The sequence below is a fragment of the Nothoprocta perdicaria genome, unplaced genomic scaffold, assembly GCF_003342845.1.
Source record: "Nothoprocta perdicaria isolate Ctin4 unplaced genomic scaffold, notPer1 scaffold_18, whole genome shotgun sequence".
Lineage (NCBI taxonomy): Eukaryota > Metazoa > Chordata > Aves > Tinamiformes > Tinamidae > Nothoprocta > Nothoprocta perdicaria.
Window position 1 is genome coordinate 1,122,579 of NW_020454982.1, and position 22,961 is coordinate 1,145,539.

At 41.9% G+C, this 22,961-nt stretch overlaps 1 protein-coding gene across 2 annotated transcripts; it reads right to left on the reverse strand.

The window, feature by feature from the left end:
- Positions 1 to 1,916: 1,916 nt before the first annotated feature.
- On the reverse strand, positions 1,917 to 22,370 carry CDH5 (cadherin 5). 2 transcript variants are annotated; one of them, XM_026036560.1, is made up of 12 exons: positions 22,240 to 22,370; positions 11,361 to 11,565; positions 8,828 to 9,116; positions 8,628 to 8,744; positions 7,951 to 8,115; positions 7,501 to 7,688; positions 6,650 to 6,903; positions 6,361 to 6,503; positions 5,638 to 5,762; positions 4,742 to 4,850; positions 4,219 to 4,464; positions 1,917 to 3,445 (listed from the first exon to the last, which is right to left on the reverse strand). In XM_026036560.1, exons 2-12 carry the CDS (start codon positions 11,553 to 11,555, stop codon positions 2,952 to 2,954), a joined length of 2,325 nt encoding a protein of 774 aa, XP_025892345.1. In that variant the 5' UTR covers positions 11,556 to 11,565; positions 22,240 to 22,370; the 3' UTR covers positions 1,917 to 2,951. The 2 variants fall into 2 exon arrangements, with proteins under 2 accessions (XP_025892345.1, XP_025892344.1); XM_026036559.1 differs by lacking the exon at positions 22,240 to 22,370 and adding an exon at positions 14,151 to 14,236.
- Positions 22,371 to 22,961: the final 591 nt, after the last annotated feature.

Here is a 22,961-nt window from a genome sequence, read left to right on the forward strand (position 1 = left end):
TTCCGGCAGGTCAGCAGAACAAAGTCAGGAAACCCAGAGAGGGCAGGAAAAATCCTGGCTTTTTTATTACTCACAAAAGGGCTTTGCTGTCGCTGTTTACCTTTCCTGTTCCTCATGCAGACTGCAAGGGTATCTTTGCTTGCATCTTGGTTTTCTGTATTGCTTTTTCTGTAGACCGCATTTAGGCTAAAATCACTTGCTCAATTCCTGGTGAGATTTGATGACGCTTGATGCAACGATAAAATTGTGATAACTTCTCTACGTGAACGATGTGGCTTTGGTGATTTTTTGCAGTTCAGGAAGTTCAAATTAGCTGTTTCTTTCAGTTCAGGAAGCAGGATTCCACAGCAGCTTCATTTTTCACACCCCAAATGTTGAAATAGTTATAAAAATTTATGAAAGAGAAGTAGGGTTTTTTTTTTCTTAGTCCCACCTGAAACATAATGGGACTAAGTAGAACTTATTTCTAACCACAGAATGTGCCTGCATGGGTACCAGTGCTATGAGCACCTCCCCTCCAAGTGACACATACGTGGGAGTATCAGAAGTGGCACCATTTGCAGTAGCTGCAGGTAGAGCTCCAAAATTCAGGGCTCTTTCCAGGCCTTGCCCTGTCTGGAAGGAGGTACCTGTGTCTGGGCAGGTCTGGTTGTGAGGGTGCAGAGAAAAATTGAAGAGAGAAATAAGGAGCTGAACCAGAAGATATTCCTCCCCCTCAACCCCCCCCTTTTATAATTAATGTTTTTATTTTTCCAGGTTTTGCCATTATGTTCCTCGGAACGTGTCCCACGGGGCTGGCAAGCAGAGGGGTAGCTGCGCAGCCAGGCTGCACCGTTGGGCTTTCCCTCTTCCCTACTCTTCCTGACAGCTTTCCAAAGAGCGGGACAGAAGGGCTTTGGCAGAAAGTCCGTTTATGAATCGGTGTCTAATTTAGGTTTCATTTCAGTGTAGCTTGCAGTGTTTTTGTGGCTGGATTCACGCTAGCCTGAAGTCTGACTTTGTGGGTCTTTGTGGAGCTCACTAGTAACAGGACACCCAAACTTGCAGTTCACTTTTATGTAATTTAAAAACAAATGTACAGTAATATAAAAAGAAAACATCCAGTGCAAACTTTTTATACAGTGGAAATCAATGCAATGTTCCTTAGAACGGCTTTATAAAACAGATTTTAAAATAGCGATTACAGGTAATACAATTGAGATGATGCTAACTGAAGTACTTTATTTACTGCACTAAATAATTTCCTAACTAACTTTACCTGTTTATTGCCAATATCTTAATTACTGATGAAAAAACATAAAAATGTAAGTATTATTAGTTAGAATTCTTTATAACATACTAACATGGAACCTCAATAGCATACAGTGTTGACTGAATTAAACAAAATAAAAATGAAGCCAACAAAAATAAACTGAGGCTGTATTCCCAGCATGTGCTTCTCTAACAAATGGTTTGATTAAAAGCTGATCTGATTGATAGACAGGATTCTACTTTTTTTTTTTCCCCTTTGGTTTATATTTAAAAATTGGAGTGATTTGAATTATTGATGATAATATGCATTAGTGTCCTATTAAATGTGGTGTTAGGCAACTTTTTATAGTAACGGAGGACCAAGATGAGCCCGTGTTCTAGTGCATTGCTGTCTCCTGCTGGAAAGCCTCTTTGGGGCAAGGGAGCGTGAATTAGAGATGTCACTGATAACGGAAGAGCCAAGTTGTGAGGTTCCACTACTCTAGTTTTAAAAAAGAGGGATTTAGTGTTATCTGGTTAGCTACCAAAGGTGAATAACCGAAAGCCCTCGGGCAGGGCCCCGCGGTGCCGCTGCCGTTGCGCTGGGCGCCGGCAGGGCCGGGCCCGCACAGGCCTGCGGCCTCCTGCCGCGGAGCCTGCTGCCTTCCCTGGGGAGGGGAAAATACCCGTTTTACAGTACCTGCTGAGAGAGAGTCCAAACAGATTCACAGTAATGAGGCCTTTTGTTTGTTTGTCCCTGCAATAATAACATTCCGTTAATAATGTTGAGTAGAAAACTTGCTCGGCCTTTTTAGAGATCTGGAGAGACCTATGTTGCAATCTGGAGATATCTACGGTATTGAAGTCTTAGTATTTCCCTGACCTCCAGGTTTCCTGCCCCGCAGGATACATGCGAGTGGGTAGTACTGAGGTCCTATTTACAGAAAGGAAAAAAAAAAATTACTTCTAGCTAGAGGAATTACAGCACTCTTGGAAGGTACCTGAAATCATCATCAGGCTGTTAAAATGACAGATGAAACCAGATTGTGCCTCTAAAAATCCTCTCTAGTTTTATCTTCAGTAATTCAAACTTTTAGTAGAAGACTATAAAGCAAAAATAATTCATAGATTGAGAAGAAGAAAAAAATCATGCCTCTTCTTGGATTTGATGGAACAATTTCTAATATTAAGTGATGGACCATATGCTCTTCCTTACCTCTGCTGGGTAAGTTTAAGCATGGAATATGAATGGAGGATGTTACAGGAGGGCCAGGCAAACCGGTGGGCCTGACACAAGGAGGTTGTAGAGATGCCACCAAGCGTCTTCCCAGCGGGTGCTGTTCCTGAATGCATGTTGATTAAAAGAATACAGGAGGAGGAATGAAGAGGAAATTGTAGATAGAGCCACCTTTTAAGGAGGAGTGTTCACCTGGGTGGGCAGTTGTGTCCTAGAAGACTCAAGCAGGTCCCCGAGCAGCAATCTGGGGAAGGAGCACAATGCTAGAAGGGATAGCAATGCTAGGGGAAGTCAGTAAATTTGACTTGTGTATTTCTTTTTATCCCTGCTGCTGTCAGCAATTTTTTTCTTGTTTTTCTGTTAGAAATCCTATTACTGCTTGGGTAAAAAGCTGTGAATCCCTCCTTGGCCTTTGGAAGGCTCTTGATGTCTATCTGTAGCAGGTAGGAGAAAACTGGCTAATTAGAAGATGGCTAATTTGAATTCAGTACACAAAATCTTCATTTGGTTCTGACCCATAAAGCTCAGCTAACATTTTAAACCTTGGTCCCCAGTCATTTAGAAAGTCATAATCAATATCTGAATCTGAAGAGCCCGATTCCAAAGAACTGAGAGACTCTGCGATGGACTCAGCACCTTCGTAGCCGTAGATGTGGAGCGTGTCATAGGGCAGCAAATCCCTGTCATTGTCAGCCTCATCCTTCTTAACTTCAATCATAATTTCCATTTCTCCAGCACCAGAAGTTACATTTTCGGGAGGTTTTTGAATCTGTGCATATGGAGAGGGCACTGCTTCTGGCTTTATACCATTCTTGCGGACAGAGTTGAGTACAGACACATCATAGCTCGTGGTGTCCATTTCACCACCACCTTCTTCATCGTAGGTGACAAGCTGCTCGTGGATCTCTGCCACGTTCCTTCCGAGGCCGCTCAAGTCCTTCTTGTGTCTCTTTCTTAGCAGAATTAGCAATACAATTACTACAAAAAAAAAGAAAAGAAACAAAGGTATCAGCAAGTGTAAAATAGAAGTGTAAGCAAACAGAGTGAACAAGTTGCATTTCGAATATATAAAGTCTGAAGGTTAGTTGTGCTTTTTTTCCTTGAAGGGAAAGAAATACAGGATATTGTAGAATTTCTGGGTTCTGAAAGCAGTTCCGTCTGTACAGGAATTGTGACTCTTGAACCAGAGTCACAAGTTCAGATGAGTAGTGCCATGAGTTCATTGAATAGCTCCATCAGCCATTGCCTTGATCAATAAATCATTTCATGGCAGGCATTAAATCCTGTTAATACTGTGGTACTTGTGGTGGGGACATTTTTCTAAAGTGACAAAAACCTCCAAAATTCTCTAGCAGATTTCAAACCCAGCAAATAGCTGATCTACCAATTTATTACAGATGTATTTATGTTCACTGGGCAGTTTAAAGGCTGTCTGGACTACTTTAGCCTTTGGAAACAAGAATCCCGTTGTTGCTGCGCTGGCACAAATTTCCTTTTTTACACCTCTGTGTGAGCCTGGAAATAATGAATCAAGTATATTATGTATACCTGCAATAACTTTTCCAATAAAATAAATACAGTTTAGTAGTTGAAAATACGGTAACAGGCCAGGTAAAAAGAGCCAGTTAAATGATTCAAATGAGAATATTTCTGCTTTCACAGCCATTTTATAGGATTTTATGGACTCGATTAAAAAAACAAAATTTCCCCACATTTGAAGTCAGAGAGCATTACAAAAATCAGGTACTTACTAATGATTGTGATGATGCAGGCGAAAATTGCTACCAGTGCTTGAACACTAACTCCGACTTGTGTAGCTCTTTCCTCACAGAAAGTGAAGTTCCCTTTTTCATTGCACTTGCAGACACTGATGACCAACGTGTTGGTGCTGCTGAGGTCAGGATCGCCGTTGTCTGAGATGATGACAGGCAGGTAGTGGAGTTTTGCAAGTTCACGATTAAACTGCCCATACTTGACAGTGATATTCGCTGTGTTATCTGGAAGAAGTAACAACATGTACTTAAGTGATAATCTCCACCTGATTTTCCCTATAGATACGTCATCTAGATTGGTGTATCATCTGCGGAGATAGAGCAAGCCTTTAGGGAAACCAGTGAAACTTGGGTGGTGCTAAAACCTTTTTTCAGTAGATTAAGCCTTTGAAATAGCAATAGCTCAGCTGGACCAAAGTTACGTTAGAGCTTCAGCCTTTCTGCCCTGAGTCCTAGTGTTGCACTCTGGCTATCTCAGAAATCCTTTGCAGGGATACGTTACCGTAGTTCTCGATCAGAGAGAAGTTGCTGTCTTGTGTGGCCAGGGAGTATCTGAAGAAACCTGCAGGTGAAACTTCATCCTTGTCGGTGGCTGAAATCCTAACAATTACCTAGAAAGATGGAAGAGAGGATTTTTGGGATGCATTGCCTCCGGTGGTAAAAAGGCTTACAGCAACTAAATTAGAGCTAGGCTGAGTATCCTGTGTAATATTTTCAGTAAAGGACAAGATAAAGATGTTCATGATGCCCCTCTTACAGTTCTTCCAAGTGAAGCTGAAAAAGCACCGTCTTTCCCCTAAAATAGTCATTTAACGTACTGACAAGTAGGAGGCAAAAGACAAAGTCTTGGATAATTAAAGCATAAAAAGACCTCTTATACTAAAAATGATACATAATGAATGTTTGAGATGGCCATCTCCTGAAGTCTAACTTATTTAGAGATGTGAGTCCAAGTCATTGAATGTCACTGACATTTCCACTCCGAAATGATCTTAAATTTATGTGTCTGATCCCAAACTTCTGAAAAAACAAATGCTGAACAACTGTATGCAAGCAGTTGTCCTGATAAGTGCCACTGTAGCGTTACACGTGGCAAGTGCTGAGCCTTGCTTTGCAAGGCTTGATTTTATTTCATAGTTCCATTGCTAATGCGTACACGTACTCACAAGCCTGGAGGGGAGGAACTGTGCAGTTCCTGTGGGTAAGCAGATAAATGTCTATAGCTTAGCAGTCCTAAAGAAAGACTTCTGACCTCAGACAGTTTGGAAATTGCTGAAAATATATTCAGGTCAGGTGTTTGGCTGTGAAAACTGAGACTAATTATTTAAGAGAAGACATGCTTTGCTTACACTTGCAAGTAGATAATTCACAAGTAAGAAAAAAAACCTCCTGCCTTACCTTTCCTGGTACAGCATTCTCACACACTCGCGGTTCCTCAAGATAAACGAGCTCTGGAGCATTATCATTTACATCAATAACGGTGACGTGGACTTGAGCGTGTGATTCTCTGTCAGAAAGCCTGCCTGAAAAGAACCAACACCAGCACTCGTCACAGAATCATTATAGAATCATTATGTTTGGAAAAGACCTTCAGTATCCTTGAGTCCACGTCACTTAGATGTGAGGAATCACAGGGATATGTTGGTACTTTCTCCCCTTGCTCGTGTCCGCCTGTGTGCCTGCTATGTGATGAATTAAGAGAGTTCCTAGCTCCATCCTTCAGTCTGACTTTCCTTGGATAGATTCCAAGTATTTCCTAGCAACTTTCATACTGGACTATATTATCCAGACTTTGTGAGGAAGAAAAGATAAAAATGGTAATTGCTAATGGCTTCTTGACCTTCAGCCTCTGTGGCTGTGGTGTCCAAGATCACCCCTCGGTGCTAAGGCTGCTGGCACAGAGGCCAGGGCAGGTCCTGGCCCTGGCGCAGACGCTGTCACTCAGTGTTTAAGATTATTGTATACAGCCTATGAGCATCCGCTTCGCTTGGACTTAGTCCAAGTGAACTGACTGTCGGGTTGAGGCATTTCTTTTTGATCAGCTATAGTCTTGTTGTAAAGTCAAATTCTTATTTCTTTCACAGAAGAAAGTGAGTAAAAAAAAAGTAAGAAAGTACTTACCATCTTCAAGGACTTCCTGAGCTGCTACTGTTATGTTGTAGGAGGCACTGAATTCTCTGTCCAGAGGTTTAGGAATCTGGATAATTCCAGTATCAGATACTCTAATGTAGTCTCCATTAGGACTGGCTCTTCGGCGACTATATCTGTTTTTTGTTTAAAAAGTGGTATGTTAATACAAAGGTTAAGGGCAAAAATGTCTTAGTTTACATGTCAAATTCTTGGGATCATTAATAATTTTTCAATTTTCAAATAAAATTACCATGTTACCATGTTAAAAATGCCATGTTACCTGATTTTCCGTTTAGCTGCATCAGGATCATGTGCCCAAACCGATCCAAGTGTTCGCTTTTCTGGATCATTTTCCCTCACTTTAAATTTATATGGCAGTTTAGTGAAGACAGGAGGCTCGTCAACATCGATAACTTCAATGGTAACTGTTGAGATGCTCCTAGAACCACCAGATTTAAAATAGCGGAGATCAACTGTGGGATCTGTTGCTTCGATGTCAAACCTGTATTCAGCAACTTTTTCGAAGTCCAGGGGCTAGAAAAAGAAAAGACAAACAGATATTCTCTTATGTTGATGTCGGCTGGCTGGCTGTCTGTGCAAACTAAAGCTCTGTGCTTGGCTTTTCCTTTGCAAATGCTGGCAAATTCCAGTTACGTTCTGGGGAAAGCACTTCCTCCCTGACCTGCCCTGTCTTCAGCAGGGAGGCTTGAGCAACTTCTGATTTTGAACAAGCGTGTTCAGCATTCAAAGTTCAGCAAAACTTCTTAGTTTACATAATTTTCTTTTTTTTATTGCTATATCAATGGGCATCCTTCAGAGGCTCTGATCAATCTCCCCCAAGGCTAAAGCTGACTGATTGCTAGTTTAACTCCTTTGTCTTGCAGGCGAGGGCCTGATTCTGTTCCTGCTGGCCAGACTTTCTGTTCTGCAGTCGTCCAGGGCCGATTTCCTGGCTACACTGACCAGTAGCTGGGACAGGTAGTGACTAAACACCATCCCCTTCCTTCTGGATAAGCACATTGCATGTCGTGACTTGCAGGCATTTCCACTTGTACTCCTGCTCCTACGCAGAATCACCCTTGTTACAAAGGAAAAACAAGACAGTGATTTTTCTGTTACTGGGGCAAGTACCTTCTTTGGCCTAATGATTCCTTCGTTTGTGAACGGATTTGCTACAATTTCAAAGGTGTCCCTGTAATTTCCTCTGACAAAACTGTATTTTGTATTTCGATGTTGTGGTTCATCAATGTCTTCCACTTTGACTCTGCCAACCTCTCCTCCTACTGAAACGTTTTCAGGAACTTTGAAGTGAAACGATGCTGTTAAAATAAGCAAAAAAAGAGTGTACGTGAAAGTTAGTACTTAGTTAAAATTGTTCTTGATTTTTAGACATGTGTAACTATTTCGCTGAGAATTATGAGCCTCTACAGTCACTTTGTACAAAATCTTGACCATGTTTAGAGCTAATCAGACTTTCATAAAAAAATCATCAAAAATACAAAGTGATAAAGTTAATATCAGTGTTTTTCTGTTCTAGGGGTGCATCAGCTGAGTTAATGTAGCCTCCTGCTTTTTACTTACGGTGCTTGAATACTGGGAAGTTGTCGTTGATGTCGCTTAGAGTGATAATGACCGTAGCAGTGCTCGAATCCCCAGAAAAGCCTGGGCCATCTTTTGCTTTAACAATAATTTCATATGTTGATTGATTCTCTCTGTCCAAATCAGCCCTGGTTGTAAAAATCACACCTTAAAAAAAAAAAAAAAAGCAGCATTGAGAATGATTAGATTTTGCAGCGTGTCTGAATTCTCAATTTTGACAGTTAATTTTGCTTTAAGTAGCATTTTTAACAGTATTTTTCTAATGCTAGAAATGCTAGAAATCTTTCTATTTATTGGCATATTTGAGAGATTTTGTAGAATACATTCCTTTGGTTTGCTTACAAGGGATACTGACATTTTTAAGACAAACTTTAAGGGGAAAATTTAGGGACAAAAAGTGGTAAATTAATGATTATAAAATTGGAAACCACATATCAAAATCAAACCAATAAAATGCACATCAGCCTGTATGCAGTGACCTGCTGCAGGTCTCAGCTGGTTTCAAAGGGAAAGCCAGTGTTTAGAAATATCTTTCTAAATCACAATCGATAATTGAATTTGTAACTTAGTCGTCACCTTATCCAGAAAGAAAAAGGCCTAAAGCTGTGTTTCCTTATGAAGCATAAGATAGAAGTTTGACATTTGCATATGTGACCTACCAGAGTCATCGATTGTGAAATATTCGTCTCCCTTAATGACTTGGTAGGTAACCGTGGCATGTCCTGTCACTGTTGGGTCATCAGCATCTACAGCTGTCACTTTGGTGACCGAGGTTCCTAGAAAAGAGTTACCCAGATAATTCTCAGATTCTGCTCTTTAATCAGGGTCACAAAGGGAAAAGAGTGACTGAAGAACGTACCTACTGGTGACATTTCTGGGACAGAGCCATTGAATACCTTTTGTACAAACACCGGGGCGTTGTCGTTAATGTCGTAAACCTTGATAATGAATTTAGATGGGGCTTCCAGTGACTGGTTGTTTCTCTTGTCGATAATGAGAGCTGTCAGCTCATACTCTGCCTTTTTTTCTCTGTCTAGCCTCTCAAATGCATATACATCACCACTGTCTTCCTCCACTTGGAAGATGATGTTGGCATATTCACCCTCAAGAATATACTTAGCGTTGCTGTTCCTTACACTTGACATGATCTGGAAAGCACAAGACAAAGAGGTAAAAGGGAGCTTTGTCACCTGGATGCAGAACAGTTTTAAATAGATGGTGCAGGTAATCCAGACCCCTGTCAGATTCAGTGTGAGGCCAGAATAGCCATCAAGAAGTTTGGTGGCTGCTGGAGCATTGCTCAGCACACAGTAGCTACTTCACTGCAGCCTATATCCAGGCCTGTAGGATGAAACTTGGATCTAGATGGAAACTTGCTTGCTTATAGACTAGTGTTTCTTCTTGCTTTTATTATGTATCACAGTCCCTAAAGATATAAATTGTGCAGTTATAGATGCAAGTGTTAACCTTGTTATTGTATTTAAATGCTGCCCTGTCTATTTCAGCTGTTCTTGTTTGCAAGAAAGAGCTGAGAGCTGCCTAGGTCTCACTGGATTAAGGTATGGTATCCATAATCCCAGCTGTTGACGTTATTCAGCATTATTAGGTATTGCTTAGCATTCAGCAGAACTCCTACCATAGACAGCAGCTTTCTTGTCAGTAGTCATATGTAGTTCCTTTATGATCAATATTTTAGACTTATGCTAATGACAATAAGATTAAATTTTTACCTCCTAGGGCTTAAATTTTAAGATGATGTTCAATGGAAAAAGGCATGGGGTAAAAAGAATAAACATTAATCAGTTTATAAGAGTAATTTAATCCAATTCCAAATGGTCTTGTACATTATTTTGTTTGATCTGGGTGTAATCAGATAGTTCTTCCATTACTATACTTTCACTTATCTCAGTGCACTGATAGCAGGCTTAAAACACAATTTTCTGTGCAATATATTAGCATTCTTATTTCAGCAGACTATTTATTGATAATTGCAGGTTTGACCAAGATTTTCTAGTCTTTTGTTACTGATGTTATCATAAATTGCAGCTGTTTATTATTCAGGGTTTGATTTATCCTGTAGCTGTCATTTACTGCCGAATATCCTTTCATTTAGGCTTTCTGTTTTGAAATGTGTCTTAAAGATTTTCTCCCCTCATTACACGCATTTAATCAGATTTTGGCTGCTGGGCTTGCTGAAGAAGAGCTTACAGCTGTGGAGATGGGACGTGGGAAATAAGCCCACCTTGGTCTCAAAGATGGGAGCACAGTTTGCTGCCTTGCTCAATTTTGATTTGCTTATTCAGGGTAGCAGAGGCAGACCTTGAAGCCTGCCCTCGCTAAAACTGTGGATGAACCTCCAAAGGTCGCAAAAGATAAAACCAAAACGTAGCAGAGCAAAAGATGAAACCAAAACGTAGCAGGATGTTCCTGCAGCTGCCGCTGGGTTCTGCCGCGCTGCTCCGGGGGCCTCTCTGGAGGCTCTGGCTCAGGGTTGCAGGTGCAACACACAGGGCGAGGGTCCTGCACGAATATGTGCTGCCGAGGGAGGCCAGAGCCCTGCACAGAGCCAGTCACCCTCGTTTAGGGCAGCTCTGGGAAGAGAAACGTTCCCCCCAGTGTCCTGCTGAACTGGTCTGAGAAGAAGCAGAGAGACCCTGGGAGGTGCCCAGGGCGCTTTTCTGCCTCCCTGTTCGCTGTGCTGCACAGAGGGCTGCGTCGCTTTGCTGCGGCAGCCTTGACAGATGCGCGTGGTTGTGTGTGGCAGGAAACAGCACAACTGTATTAGCTGAGAAGTGTCAAACTGGTTCAGTTTGAAAGACTAGGTTGGAGGAACTTTATCTGGCTGATGTGCAGTTAATCATAGGATTTTATGAGTGCTGCCCTGGAGAAAATGAGTTTGCTCACAGGTCAATGCTCATTGCACTTTTTTTTTTTTTTTTTAACAATTAATTGCTTTCACTTTGTGAAACAAAGTTATTCAGTTGTGTAAGATCTGTCCTAAACATAGTATTTTTGGTTTGCATATCTAAGCTGAGATTTAGAAGCTATATTTTCTAAAGCAACAAGCCAGCAGCCGAACAAATACTCCAAGTACACCAAAACTGAACTAACATTACTAAAACTAACATTACTGAGAACAGCTGCATGCAGTGCAACTTGTCCTTCACTCGGGATGCTCCATACCTGCCATTCTCTAAAATTTCTTTGTATTCTTCCAAAGAATTCTAATCTCCTTCACCTCACTCTTGATTTATTCTCTCCTTGTGTTCTTAAGAATGTAACACGTTAAGTCCCATTTCTATTTCCTGGCTTTCCTTCTATTCTGCTGAAAATGCTGACAAGGGGCACTGTTCCAGACACTCATTTGCTGCCTGCACAAGCTTATTATTTACCTTTCCAACATGGTGTGGTAATGGGGTATCAATCTCTTCTTTGATATGCATTTGGTTCCATATCCAGTCTCTTTTAAGTCGTTTATGACTGGTATTGTTTAAAGAAGTAAAGTTTTCTTTTATTTTCTGGCCTTCTTTATAAGCCAAGGCTGGAGCCAAGAACAAGGGGAAAAGTAGAATAAGATTCTTCATCATCTTCTGCAGCCTAGAAAGTAAAATAAAATATGAGAACTGCGTAAATAACATTTACGTCACATTAGCAGAGAGAGCACCCATAGAAAAGGAAAGGGATGTTCCTTCTGTAGGCAATTTGATTACTTTCTATACCTTTTCTTCTGGTCACATTGGAAATATCAAGCTGCTTCCAGCATGAAACCATTATAACCAGGTGATGTGACAATGATGATGGTCTGGGTGGCAGCAAGGCTGTGGGCGAGAGCAGCCCGGGAGGTGACTGTGCCTGCGCCGTGTCCAGGGCTCTGCTCACTCAGCCTGGCCTCGTGTGTTCGGCCTGACAGATCCAAATGCCGTGTTTGGACTTTCCCTGACACAAAATGTGCTTTATTCGACATCTGATATGGAAAATATTGATTTGGAATAAAACCTGCCTTTTGATGGAAAAAAAATTATTCATGTGAAATTTTCAATCAATTCCAAGTACAATGTAGAAAATTATCTTGCTCAAAGAGTCACTTATTGATTCAGTTCCTTCTCTTTTCAAAGATGTGCAGACGTGTACAAAGTTCCTTTATCCCTTATACTCAGGTTTTACCATATGATGAAATTATTCTCAGATGAAATCATTTTTTAAATCATATGTTAATATTAGCAAACTTTAGACCTGACTTTCATATCAGATTGAGAAGTTCATTTAAAATAGCAAAGCTGATTAATTTTCTTTCTAAATTTTCCCTTTGCAATATAAAGCACTGTGAAAGACCTTTAACACTCAAATAATCAGCCTTTAAATTATACATAAATGCCTTTCCATTAGCTTTTAGGAGCTGTCAGCATATACATCAAAAATGAAACAGTTAATTGCAATAAAGCTAAGTTGACATCACACAGTTTGCTAGATGCAAGATAAAATTAATATTTTGGGCAGGAAGGTGATGAGATGTTTCCAAAATTGCTCTTTGGTAATGAGGCAATCAATATTATCCCATGGTGCAGCATCATTATTGGTAAAAATATTTTATTCCAACATGAAGTTTTTCTTTCCTGTACATTTCTCATGTAGCCATTTGCTGTATAGAAGCTGCAAAACGTTCCTTATTTGTGAATGTGCTGGAAAGCACCTAAGTGAAATAACTTCTAAGCTAAGGCTGGCTGGTAACACAGAGAGCAATTGGAGAGGACTAAGACGTTCCTTGGATGCGCGTGTGATAGTGCAGGACCTTGTGGTAACATCCCCAGCCCCTCTGCTTTAATCTAAAGCCTTTTCTCTGCCCTCTGTGCTAGGGGGAACCTCCTTAAGGAGATGGAGGTTTCAATGGGAAGGTCAGTGAGTCCTCCTGGTGAGCAGGTCCACTGTGTTGGCAGGTTTTGAGTGGGGTCACCTCCTTGGAGCCTTCCTTAGGGGATTCCCTGTGATGCTTTTCCAGTCTCTCTGGGTAGTTCCAAGTTCCTTTGTGGGCAGTTTGTTTGGGGGAGCTCAGGCTGCCCCCTGCTACGAGCACCTGGTGAAACAGGGACTAGGACAGAAGAGCCCTGTGCCAAAAACGCCGTCTGCTTCATCCTTGGCATTTTTCAGAGTGTTCATTTGGTGGAAGTGCCCTCTGGTTCATTCAAATAGCTAAGTTACTTGCTCCTGTATTTTCTTTCAGCAGGTGATTATTTTTCCACTAACATTATTCATTTTATAAATTGGGTTATTTTAGTGAATAATTCTTGGTCGTCAGGGTACCACAGACAGTTAATGGAGACATCTTGGTGTTCAAACTGATTTATGGGGCACGTGACTCATCTCGTATAATTTATTCTTGTACATATGGAGTAGTTATTAGAATTGTTTGAGGGAGAGATGGGCAAAGCAGTGCTAGTTAAAAGTTTGCATTTCACCAGTTCTTTTGGTAAGTAATCAACTGAAACACTGAAGAGCAGCAAATATAAATCGGGTGTCCATGTAGCAAAGCCTCATTTGGTGAAAAAGTCATATGAACTTTCATTAACTTTTTGTGGCATTTGGCTCATATCTGGTAGACTACTCAGTTTTCCTGGCTGCCTTCCTCCCTTCTCTCTGCTCTTCCCACCCCAATATTTCTAAGTAGCTCCATGCAAGGAATCTTGTTGAATTTACACTTAATTGAACCCTATGATACAGAGTAGCTAGCACTTTTTTTTCCAGAAAGTGATAAATTTTACTTAGATGCACCATCTAACCTCATCCAAAATTGCCATGCTTAATGAAGCCGTGCTGGACTTAATCAGAGAGCAGAAACTTATCCTGGGCCTTGTAGAACCCTCATTTTCTAATTAAATTATCATCTCTATCATATTTAAGACCTCTGGTAAATGCATAAATATAGAAATGTGAGAAATAGAGAGAGAGAACCTCCAAAGCACACGAGAAAGATAAATTACTGCTTGCTTTGCAATGTGTATAGCTTAATGCCCATTTAGGTTAATGCACAGCTCTTAAATAAGCAGGAAAAAGTGCCGTCGGAAGAAAGCAGCCACAGCAGCGCTTCGTGCTGCCTTGCAAGGACCCCGAATGGCTGGGCAAGCGGGAGCTGATAAAGCCTTTGCAGCGAGTGAAAAGTACTGCAGTTAGGTAAAAAGCAACATTACCTTCAAACAGCACATAGGAGCACAGAGGACTTAAATGTATTTGCCAGCTCTTGCCAGTGGAGCAGGGCCGGGGTCGCACACAGCTCTGAGCAGTTTCTGGAGCCCCGGAGAGGGAGGCAGCGAAGGGCCAGGGCGGGCGGCGCCGCTGCCCCCGGGAGCAGCTCCTCGTGCCTGCCACGCTGGGCCTGCGAACTCCAGTAACTTCACCTAGAAACTAAGCTGCCCAATACCATTTGGAGCAATTGCATTTTTTGTTGCTTTCTCTGATGCAACTTTTTTTTTTGGGGGCGCTTACTCAGCGTTTCTGTCATTTCTTTGTTATTAAAACTGTCCTGTTCTCATCAATGTCCAACCATTTATTTTAAAATAGACCTGTCCTCCGAGCGGTGTACAGATTTGTGTGCTCCAGATTATTGAAGTGATGTAAATGCCCATTGTGCGTGGCTACCTGGTGCTGTATTGTCAATTGTCCTTTTGTCAACTTTATGCTTTTGAAAAGTGGTTTCCACTAATAGCTAAACAGTGTGGAGTGCAAATACCAACCTGAAAACAGATTCTAAAATGACTTTTCATATGCATGGCAGTACTTTGGAGTACATAGCCACTTTGATGATTAAATAGTCTGGAGCGCAAATGCCTACCTGAAAGCCTATTACAAAATGATGTTTTCTGTGCATGATAGTATAGCTTAGAATAAATAGACACTTGAATAGTATCTTTACTGCATTTCCTATTTAAAAACAAGTTGCCGTTGTTGCGAGAGCGTTGCTGTTGGGTGCTCTCCAGAAGGCGCTGGAGAGCCTGTGTGTCACTGTCACTGAGGAGATAGTTTCAGTTCTGGCTTTTGTTTCGTCTCCTTGTATTTTCTGTTGTCTAAAAACAGAACTAGTTAAAAAGGCAGGGGAGGCAAGCACTGCTTTAGCTTTTATTTTATTCTTTTTTTAAAGGAAATAAAGTCGCCCTCTGGTCTACTCAATTTACCTCGCACTAAGCAGTGGTAAGAAGTAGTAGTAAAAACTACACAAATGGCCCCTGCACCTTCCAGGCTCCCTGGCTTGTATTTTAGCAGCTGTCTTGCTGAACCCAGCTAGAAGCTGCAGTAAATACTGAGAGAAGGGCATGTGAAACTGCGGATGCGTCACGCAGGCAAACGTGAACTGAAAGCAGTAACTGTGGGGCTGACGGGGGTATTTTCTGTGAACAGAATGATCTTACAGAACTGAGTGAGGAAGAAAGTTATAGGAGGTCATGAAGATCTCTTTTGTTCCTTGCTGAGAAGCTTTTAGGGAAAAAGGGAAGTATGGATTTGCAAGTGGACTGTTTATTAGAAGATGCTTCCTCATAGATCTGAAGGAAAGGCCAAAGTCAGGTGGAGGATCTGATCTTGTATCAGTAAATTCTCCTGACTTCACAGGGGCTGTTTTCCATCAGTGATGTGCCTGGCAATGCTTTAGCTGGGTAGATAAAACAAAAATATTAGCATGAGAGAAAAGAGAACAGCCTATGGGCCTACGGCAGACTGTGCTTATTTTGATTTATGAGCAGTGCAGGGCTATGGATGCAGCTGTCTCTGCAAGCTAGAATGATTTTTTTTTTTTTTTTTTGGTTGAAATCCAGATTTTCAACAGGAGCTTGAGAATTTTGTGTGTTGCTCTGAATCTGACATCCAGGAGGCACAGGAAAATGGTTTTGGTGTTGGTGCTATCCCAACTCAAATACTGTTTCTTACAAAACTAACCTTAAAAAGGAGCCTGATAACTGTATTGGTAGAACCATAACATTTACTGTCTCGTACTGCAGTATTTGAGACTTTTAATCAGATTGGTCTCTGCCTCACCTTGGCTCACTGAAATCCCTGGCTGACAAATGCAGACTTTGTGGAGGGAGCTCGGGGCTGGGTCTATTGGACAGGCAAGCACCAAGAATCTCAAAGTTAGAAGGGCATTTAACTTCTTGCTTTCTATTTAATGTTGTCTTAATGAGTATTTCAAAAAAAAAAAAAAAAAAAAAAACCCAAAACAAAAACAAAAAAAAGTCATGCAAAAACATGTTTGCAGTTTAGAGTTTTTTGCTATCTATATTCCTACATGTCCCATATCTGATAAAGGAGAGATTAGTTACAGTGCTATTGAATGCATTCTGCTCATGTAGACTCAGTTTCCTGTTAACAAATAGGCATTTGTTCAGCCTAGATCTTGATTTACCTATCTGCCTAACACACACATGCCTGCTGGTGAGCTGATCTGAAGCTCTCGTGCTCTGAGAAGCCCCAGAGCTGAAGTCCAGCATAGGCGGCGTGTTTGCAGGAGCAAGAACACAGCAGTGGTGAGCCCTTTAGACTAGCCCTTTGCCTAACTCTACCCTGTTATTTATGTTTCAATCAGTTGGAATCAGAATTTGGCATCTATTAAAACTCAACAGATCCTTCTCCAAAAATGTATTTTTTAAAATGAGAATTTGAGAGAAAGGAGCTGACAGAGGATGTGTTGCTTTGCCTGCTTTGGGGAATCCCAGTGTGAGACTGAGGATGAGTCTGCACCTTCTGCAAGTCCAACAACGTGTTTCCCAGCATTGTGTGGATGTCTGGTGTCTCTTCTGATGAATTGTCAAGCCAATCTATGGCACAGTTTTATAGCAAGCAAATATATCATAACCAGAAGGTTTTAATGTTCTTTGGGAGCTGGCAGCATGGCTGTGGTTGAGTTGAAGGTCATATTCTGCTCCCCTTTATGTCCACACAACTTCTGAGACTTGGTTGAGCACGTGTGAGGCTTGAACTAGGGAGGAGCAGGATTTTATGAGTACAGTCAGATACATGAGTGGTACGTTCTGTATCAAAACCCTAAAAGTTGAGATTTTGAAAAAGAATATTTGCATATCATCATCATCATGTCAGGTAGATCTCTGTGCTTTGTTGATATAGAGGATACTTTTTTCTAAATCAGCCAGCTCATAGGACCTATGACTAATATATAATATATTTCTCTTTCTACATGGTTTAGGGAAGAAACTAACAGCCACAAGTGTCTTAATGGCAATTGCCAGATGCTGTCAAAATGTGAGCTAGGTTTGTTTGAATTAAATACAATCCTTCTGTTCTGAAGTGATCTAATAAGATGGGTGGAATAAACCCAGGACGCAGTTTGGAACAGCAGACAGTTTTTCAGCCATGATCTTGCACTCATTCCTAAGCACAGTCCAAGTGATGTTGGAAAATTCTACAGAATGGTGTTTGTAGGCAAAATCAGAGAGACAGACCACTCCTTCAGAAAGAGCAATAGCTTAATGCTCTGACCATGAGGATAGTACTTGAGGTTCGGTCTCTTTCAGAGGTTTCTGCTGGAGCTGCCTTGCATTACGGATATAACTGCTCAGTTTGGCCAGTGAATGTGAGTCCTGGGTGCTGTCTGGAGCGGATGTGGATCCAGCCTCCCCCTTCGTTGCTTGTTTAGCCCAAGGTGGGGTGACTCCAGCAGCAGCGACCGGACAGCGGGGCTGGGGTCCCAGCATGGAGCTCCCCGGGGCTCCTCAGGGGCTGAAGGGAGCAGGGCAAGGGACCCCCAGAGTTACTCCGGTGGTGCCAGTGCAGCCTGGGCCACCTCTGGGGCTACAGGATGTCTCAAGCATCTCTGATCAGAACCTGTCTCCTACCATGACTTTGGTGCACGTTTCACAATTGATGGGATCGGGTGGTGCCCCTCTGGTTAGCTGTGCTGTACGCAGGGATTAGCTGAGGCTGCCACTGAATGCTTAAGAGGTTGTCCGAGCTGGAACAAAGGAAGGTGCACTCTGAGAATAAGGGATCACGGAGCTTTTCCCGTCCTCCTTTGTTTCCAGATAAAACCTTTAGTTTTATCAGAGAAGCTTCCTAGCACAGAGCTCTGACTGAGTAGCTTTGATTAAGGAAAAGTCCCCATCCTTTGTGGAACTGCATGCCATAAATATAATATTAAAAAAAAAAAAGTACAATGAAGCTGTGTTTACAGCAGATAAGATTTTTTTTTTGACATTTTCCTTCAACAAAAGCTCAGGGAGCAGAAGTACAGTCTGTCTCTAACAAGCATCATGCATAGGTCACAGCAATTGATATTTATTGCACTAATAGCAATCGGGAGCAGAGGAAAGATGTTTAAGTGTGTGCGTGCTCTACTTTTTTTGTCCATGTTATTCTACTGTGTAGCAAAATGCTTTAGTGTTTCCCTGCACATTAATTTTATGGTAGATAAAGCAAACATGCACACACATGAATCACTGGTTTTCTGGCTGGCCAAGAGGTTAGAAGGCAGGGTGTGTCTGGATACATTTTCTGTGTATTTAGTATTCAGTATTTTTCTCCCTTTTTAAATGTCTAATTCAAATGTCAGTTCATTATTCTCTATTTCCTGCCCTTATTCAGCTGGACTTCCAGCCCAGGCTTAATTAACTTTAAGACCTTTTTTACCCACCCCTATAGTTAGTCTTTTTTGGGAACATTTCCATTGTTACAATGTCCACGTGTTGATACAAATTATATTATGATTACTGCTCTTATGAATTTATCACGAGCCTTTCAATATTTTTACTTAGAGCTTCGCTCTTGGAGTCAGGGAAATCTCAGCTTCAAGTCAAAACAAAACTAGAGAAGCAAATTTCCAGCTTACAGTGCTGATAGAAAGAAGGTGGAAAGCCTGAAAATTCAAGCCTCAAAAAGAGGAGACTTAAAAGAGGAGGAAGGGTGTTTTTAGAGCTAGGCTCTTTTCCCTGTATGCTCTTGTTTCTCTGTTGGAGTGATTGTAATTCAACACAGAGTTGTGTTTTGCTCCATGGCTTTGCGTTGGCTTAAACAGGTCGTTAGCCTGTTACAGCCTGTTAGGGTGTTACAGCCCCAGTCCCAGTGTTGGAGGGAAACCAGAACAACCGAAGTGTTCGGGAGAGTTTGGTTCTAGGAGCAGATTAAAGCCGCAGTAGGTGGTCATAGGAAATGACTGTCGGAGTGCCCTTGTTTCAGGCCCTCTGTACCCGTGGGGTAAAGCGTCTTTCCCAGTGACTTCCTGCAGATCTTCCCTGAATTGAGGTCTAGGCCTGGGGTGGTGAGGAGGGAATATTCCACAAAAAGATCCGATAAGCAAACCTAATCTGTGCCGAGGAGAATCTGCCTATGGAGCTGAACCCAGCACAGGAACAATTCCATTAGTGGCAGGATTTCCTATCGTTTGCATCAGAGCCGCGTCGCCCCTTTGTCACTTGAGGCACTACGTGCTAGGCTAGGCTTTGTCCTCCGAGGCGTTTCCAGAGCGCAGATTCCTAACGGATGGCATCATGAAGGGAAATGGAAAGGAAGACGGATCCTACCAAAGCATCTCCTTACTTGGAAGCATGGCAGGGCGGCCGAAGGCATTCGGTCCCGTGGTGCTGAGCAGTTGGGGTTCCCTGTGTGCATGACGAGGCTCGGGGCCCTGCGTGCAGCGTGGGGAGCCACCTGCACCCCGCAAATCCCGCGTTGGAGGGGGCAGCTCCAACGGGATATGAGGAGGGCGCTCTGAGAGGGCAGCCGATGAACTGGGCAAACTCCTCCTCATCATGGGCCAGACCAGAGTCGCCCCTGGGTCTCACTGAGGGTTGTTCTCCCGGTTTGGAGGCCCAGCAGCCTTTCCCAGGCGCGCGTGGGGAGCTGCGTGTGTGGCGCCCTTCCCTGCCCTGCGCTGGGGATCTCTCCTCGTGTCCCACCGCGTCTCCATCCCCTGCGTGCTGCTGATATCTCCGCCTTACACAAATAATCACTCCCTGCTCCCTGTGTGCCAGGGTAGAAGGGAAACAGCCTGATGAATTCCGAACCCTGAGGGATAGCAAGGACATCCCCAAGGATAACAAAGGTCAAGGCATTTGTTTTTTAAAAAATACACTGAAACATTTTTCTTATCCAACAAATTTTGCCACAAAGAACTATTTTTTTCTTGCTTTGTGCTAACATTTGGACCTCTAGAATCAAACTTCTAGAACTCAAAATCAGAATTATGAGCACATGGTAAAAATATCCATGAAGATACCTTATAAAAAACTCAGCTGCTAGAAATCAATTATCCCTCTCCTGTGAACCTCTGCCTTATTAGAAAATACAGGGCTTTAACTGGACTGATTTAAGCCTCTCTTTCTGTAGACTGATAAGAAAAAAGACTTTTTAATGATTTTTCTTTTTTTTTTTTTAAAGTTTTGTTTGAACTATTAATTGAAATATGGATTTCTGGATCATTCCTTTGTTCTGTAAGAGCTGTAAATCAGATGAGCTTCTAAACCATAACCAGCAATTTTTACCTATATCCTGTTTTCAGTTCTGTCTCGCTCAACAAAGGCAGGATATGAACCAAACCTGTTCTTTCTTTTGGCAGTAAAGCTATTAACTATTTAAGTGGAACTTTCTCTGCTTAAGCTCTCTCTTTAACTTCGAACCATGTATCTAGCCTTGTGCAAGCTACAGATCACTGAATGATGTGTAACTAAATTAAGGCATAATTTCAGCGTTAGCATGTGTTATTTTAAAATGTTTAGGAAACCATTCTTGCAGTTTTCTATTACCTTATCTTATAAAGCTGAGCACTGGGAAATATTTCTTGTTACAACACTGTAGCCTTCCCAAAAATAACCCCCACTTTTGTGAACAGAGCAGAAATGATTTGTTAATAGAGTTTATCTCTTGCTTTCCAATTCATTTGTTTTATTGTTCCCAACTTCACATACTATAAGGTTTTCACATGCTGAATTAATCTTGTGTCCTGTTCTCCTGCTGGTCACCTTTTATTTACGGATAGAAAGAGGCTTCTGGAGGTATCTCAGATAAATTGCAAGTCAGCATTTCTGTGATTTGTTTCTGGTATATTGGTTGTTGTGACAAGGCACAAGTTAAGGTAAGATGAGAAGCTTTTTTAAATTACCGGAGTATCCTTGCTTTTGTCTCATATTTTTTGCTATCATGCACATCTGTAATACCAAATGCTTTTACAAATGCGAATGTAGTGATTTACAGTCAGAGGAGGCAGGAATTGATTAACTATACCTTTGTTAACTGCAGTAGCACCCGACTTTTAATGCTTTCAGTACCTGAGAGTAGAACAGATTTTCTTGCAGAAATTCATCTTCTTCCATATCTTTCTTCCTTGCATTTCTTTCTAGCCTTTATCTTTATTATAGCATGAGAACCAGCATAGTAAGGCACTGTGCACGCAGGCTGTCCCACTATTGCAGAACAGAATCCCAACAGGGAAAGCAGGATCTGTTAATCCCTTATGCGTAAATGGTTTGTTTTTTTTCAGTAATGCATAATAAGCATAATATTTTGGGGGACAACTGAGCACGAGAAAGTTGTAAAATGAATTTTGCTGATCTTTTCAGATGGGGCCGTACGCCTGGCTGTTGGCCTTAGCCTCCAGGGTGCCCGAGCCAAGCTGGAGTGGGGCTTGGGAGAGGCTGGTGCGAGCTCTGAGCAGCGTCGCGCTCAGCGAGACGCTGCAGGAGGCTGCCGCGTATGGGCATCTGCGTATGGACATCTTCACCTCCTCCTCCTGCTGGTCTTCCGAAGGCCGTGGCACCTTTGAGGAGCACGGCAGCGGCCTGCACAACTCTTCCTTTTCCATAACACGTGGCATCAAATCCTACCGTAGCCCACACCTGCTCCCTAAAACAACACCGAGCCCGGGACTGTCCGCTCTGCAAATGAAATCAGTGTATAAAGGTTTACAGGTGCAGATTGCGTTACCATTTCTGCCCTTTTTCCACTGTGAATACCACTGAGAACATAATATGAATATTATGAACCAGAACTACAAAAAAGAATAATATAAGGTTAAAGGATAATATATCCCTTCTTTTAAACACTGTGGGAGCATCGTGCTACAGTGCAAGAGAGCCAGAGATTTTCCTCCTCTGAAGTAAATTGTGAGCAGTTCTATTGCTGTCTACGCTTAATTTGATTTCAGTGCCAGCAATATCGAACCCAAATGGTGCTGTGGGTATATCCTACCATTGATGTTTCTGAAGTTAAGACATCAGAAGAGATTTTTGGTGGAGGTAAATTAACTTTGCAGCTGAAGAGCAGCAAATACTGCTTATTGCTTACCTGAGTTGGAGCCGCTGGTGCTTCCGTGTGTTCCCGATTTGGCAGGTTCACATCCACGGTATCCCAAAACGTTAAGCAGGACAAGGAAAGTGAACAAATAGCAAAATTGCCTTCTTTCTTCGTTAAGCAATACTGGGAGTGTTCAGCTCTGCTCGTCTCCAAGGCTTTCCAGCTGGGAGTGGGCTTTTTTTCCCATTCCGCATTCCGGCATCCTGTTATTGTTCAAAGTTTTGGTAGTACAGTGAGCTAAGGGAGTGTAGGAAGTGAGATAAACTTAGCCTTATTGCTCTACCTACTTTGTTGTTGCTCACTCTGAGGTAGCTGAATAGGAAGAAACTGCCTCTAAGAGAAATGCAAAGTTGGTGTGTTATTTAGTGTCGTCTTGTACAGAGTTTAAGTTTTAGGAATCATCAAAATCTGAAGCTGGGACTTCAAATACTGTTTGATACCTGATCAGTACAGACTTTGTCTGTTTTGCACAAACAGGATTTTTTAAAGCAATTTGGCCTGAAAATCTGACCTGAAAGAACTTTATACTAGCAAGCAAAAACAGCTAGAGCTCTCAGTTGATCAGTTCTGAATAAGAAAATGATGTATTTTTCACAGATAAAATATCACAGCTAAAACCCACAAAAAAGTAATGGAGGTTGGTCTCCTGAGAGAAAACACTGCTGGAAACATGTGGATTACAGCACAACTCTTCCCCCCCCCCCCCCCCCCCC

Bases quoted from the DNA above. Each gene is read 5' to 3' on its own strand.
- CDH5 (XM_026036560.1), bottom strand. From the start codon at position 11,555: ATGATGAAGAATCTTATTCTACTTTTCCCCTTGTTCTTGGCTCCAGCC. The intron at 4,851-5,637 runs GTAAGGCAGGAG...CCATCTTTCTAG, and splicing joins AGAATGCTGTACCAGGAAAG to GTAATTGTTAGGATTTCAGC. The intron at 4,465-4,741 runs GTAACGTATCCC...TACTTCTTCCAG, and splicing joins CTCTCTGATCGAGAACTACG to ATAACACAGCGAATATCACT.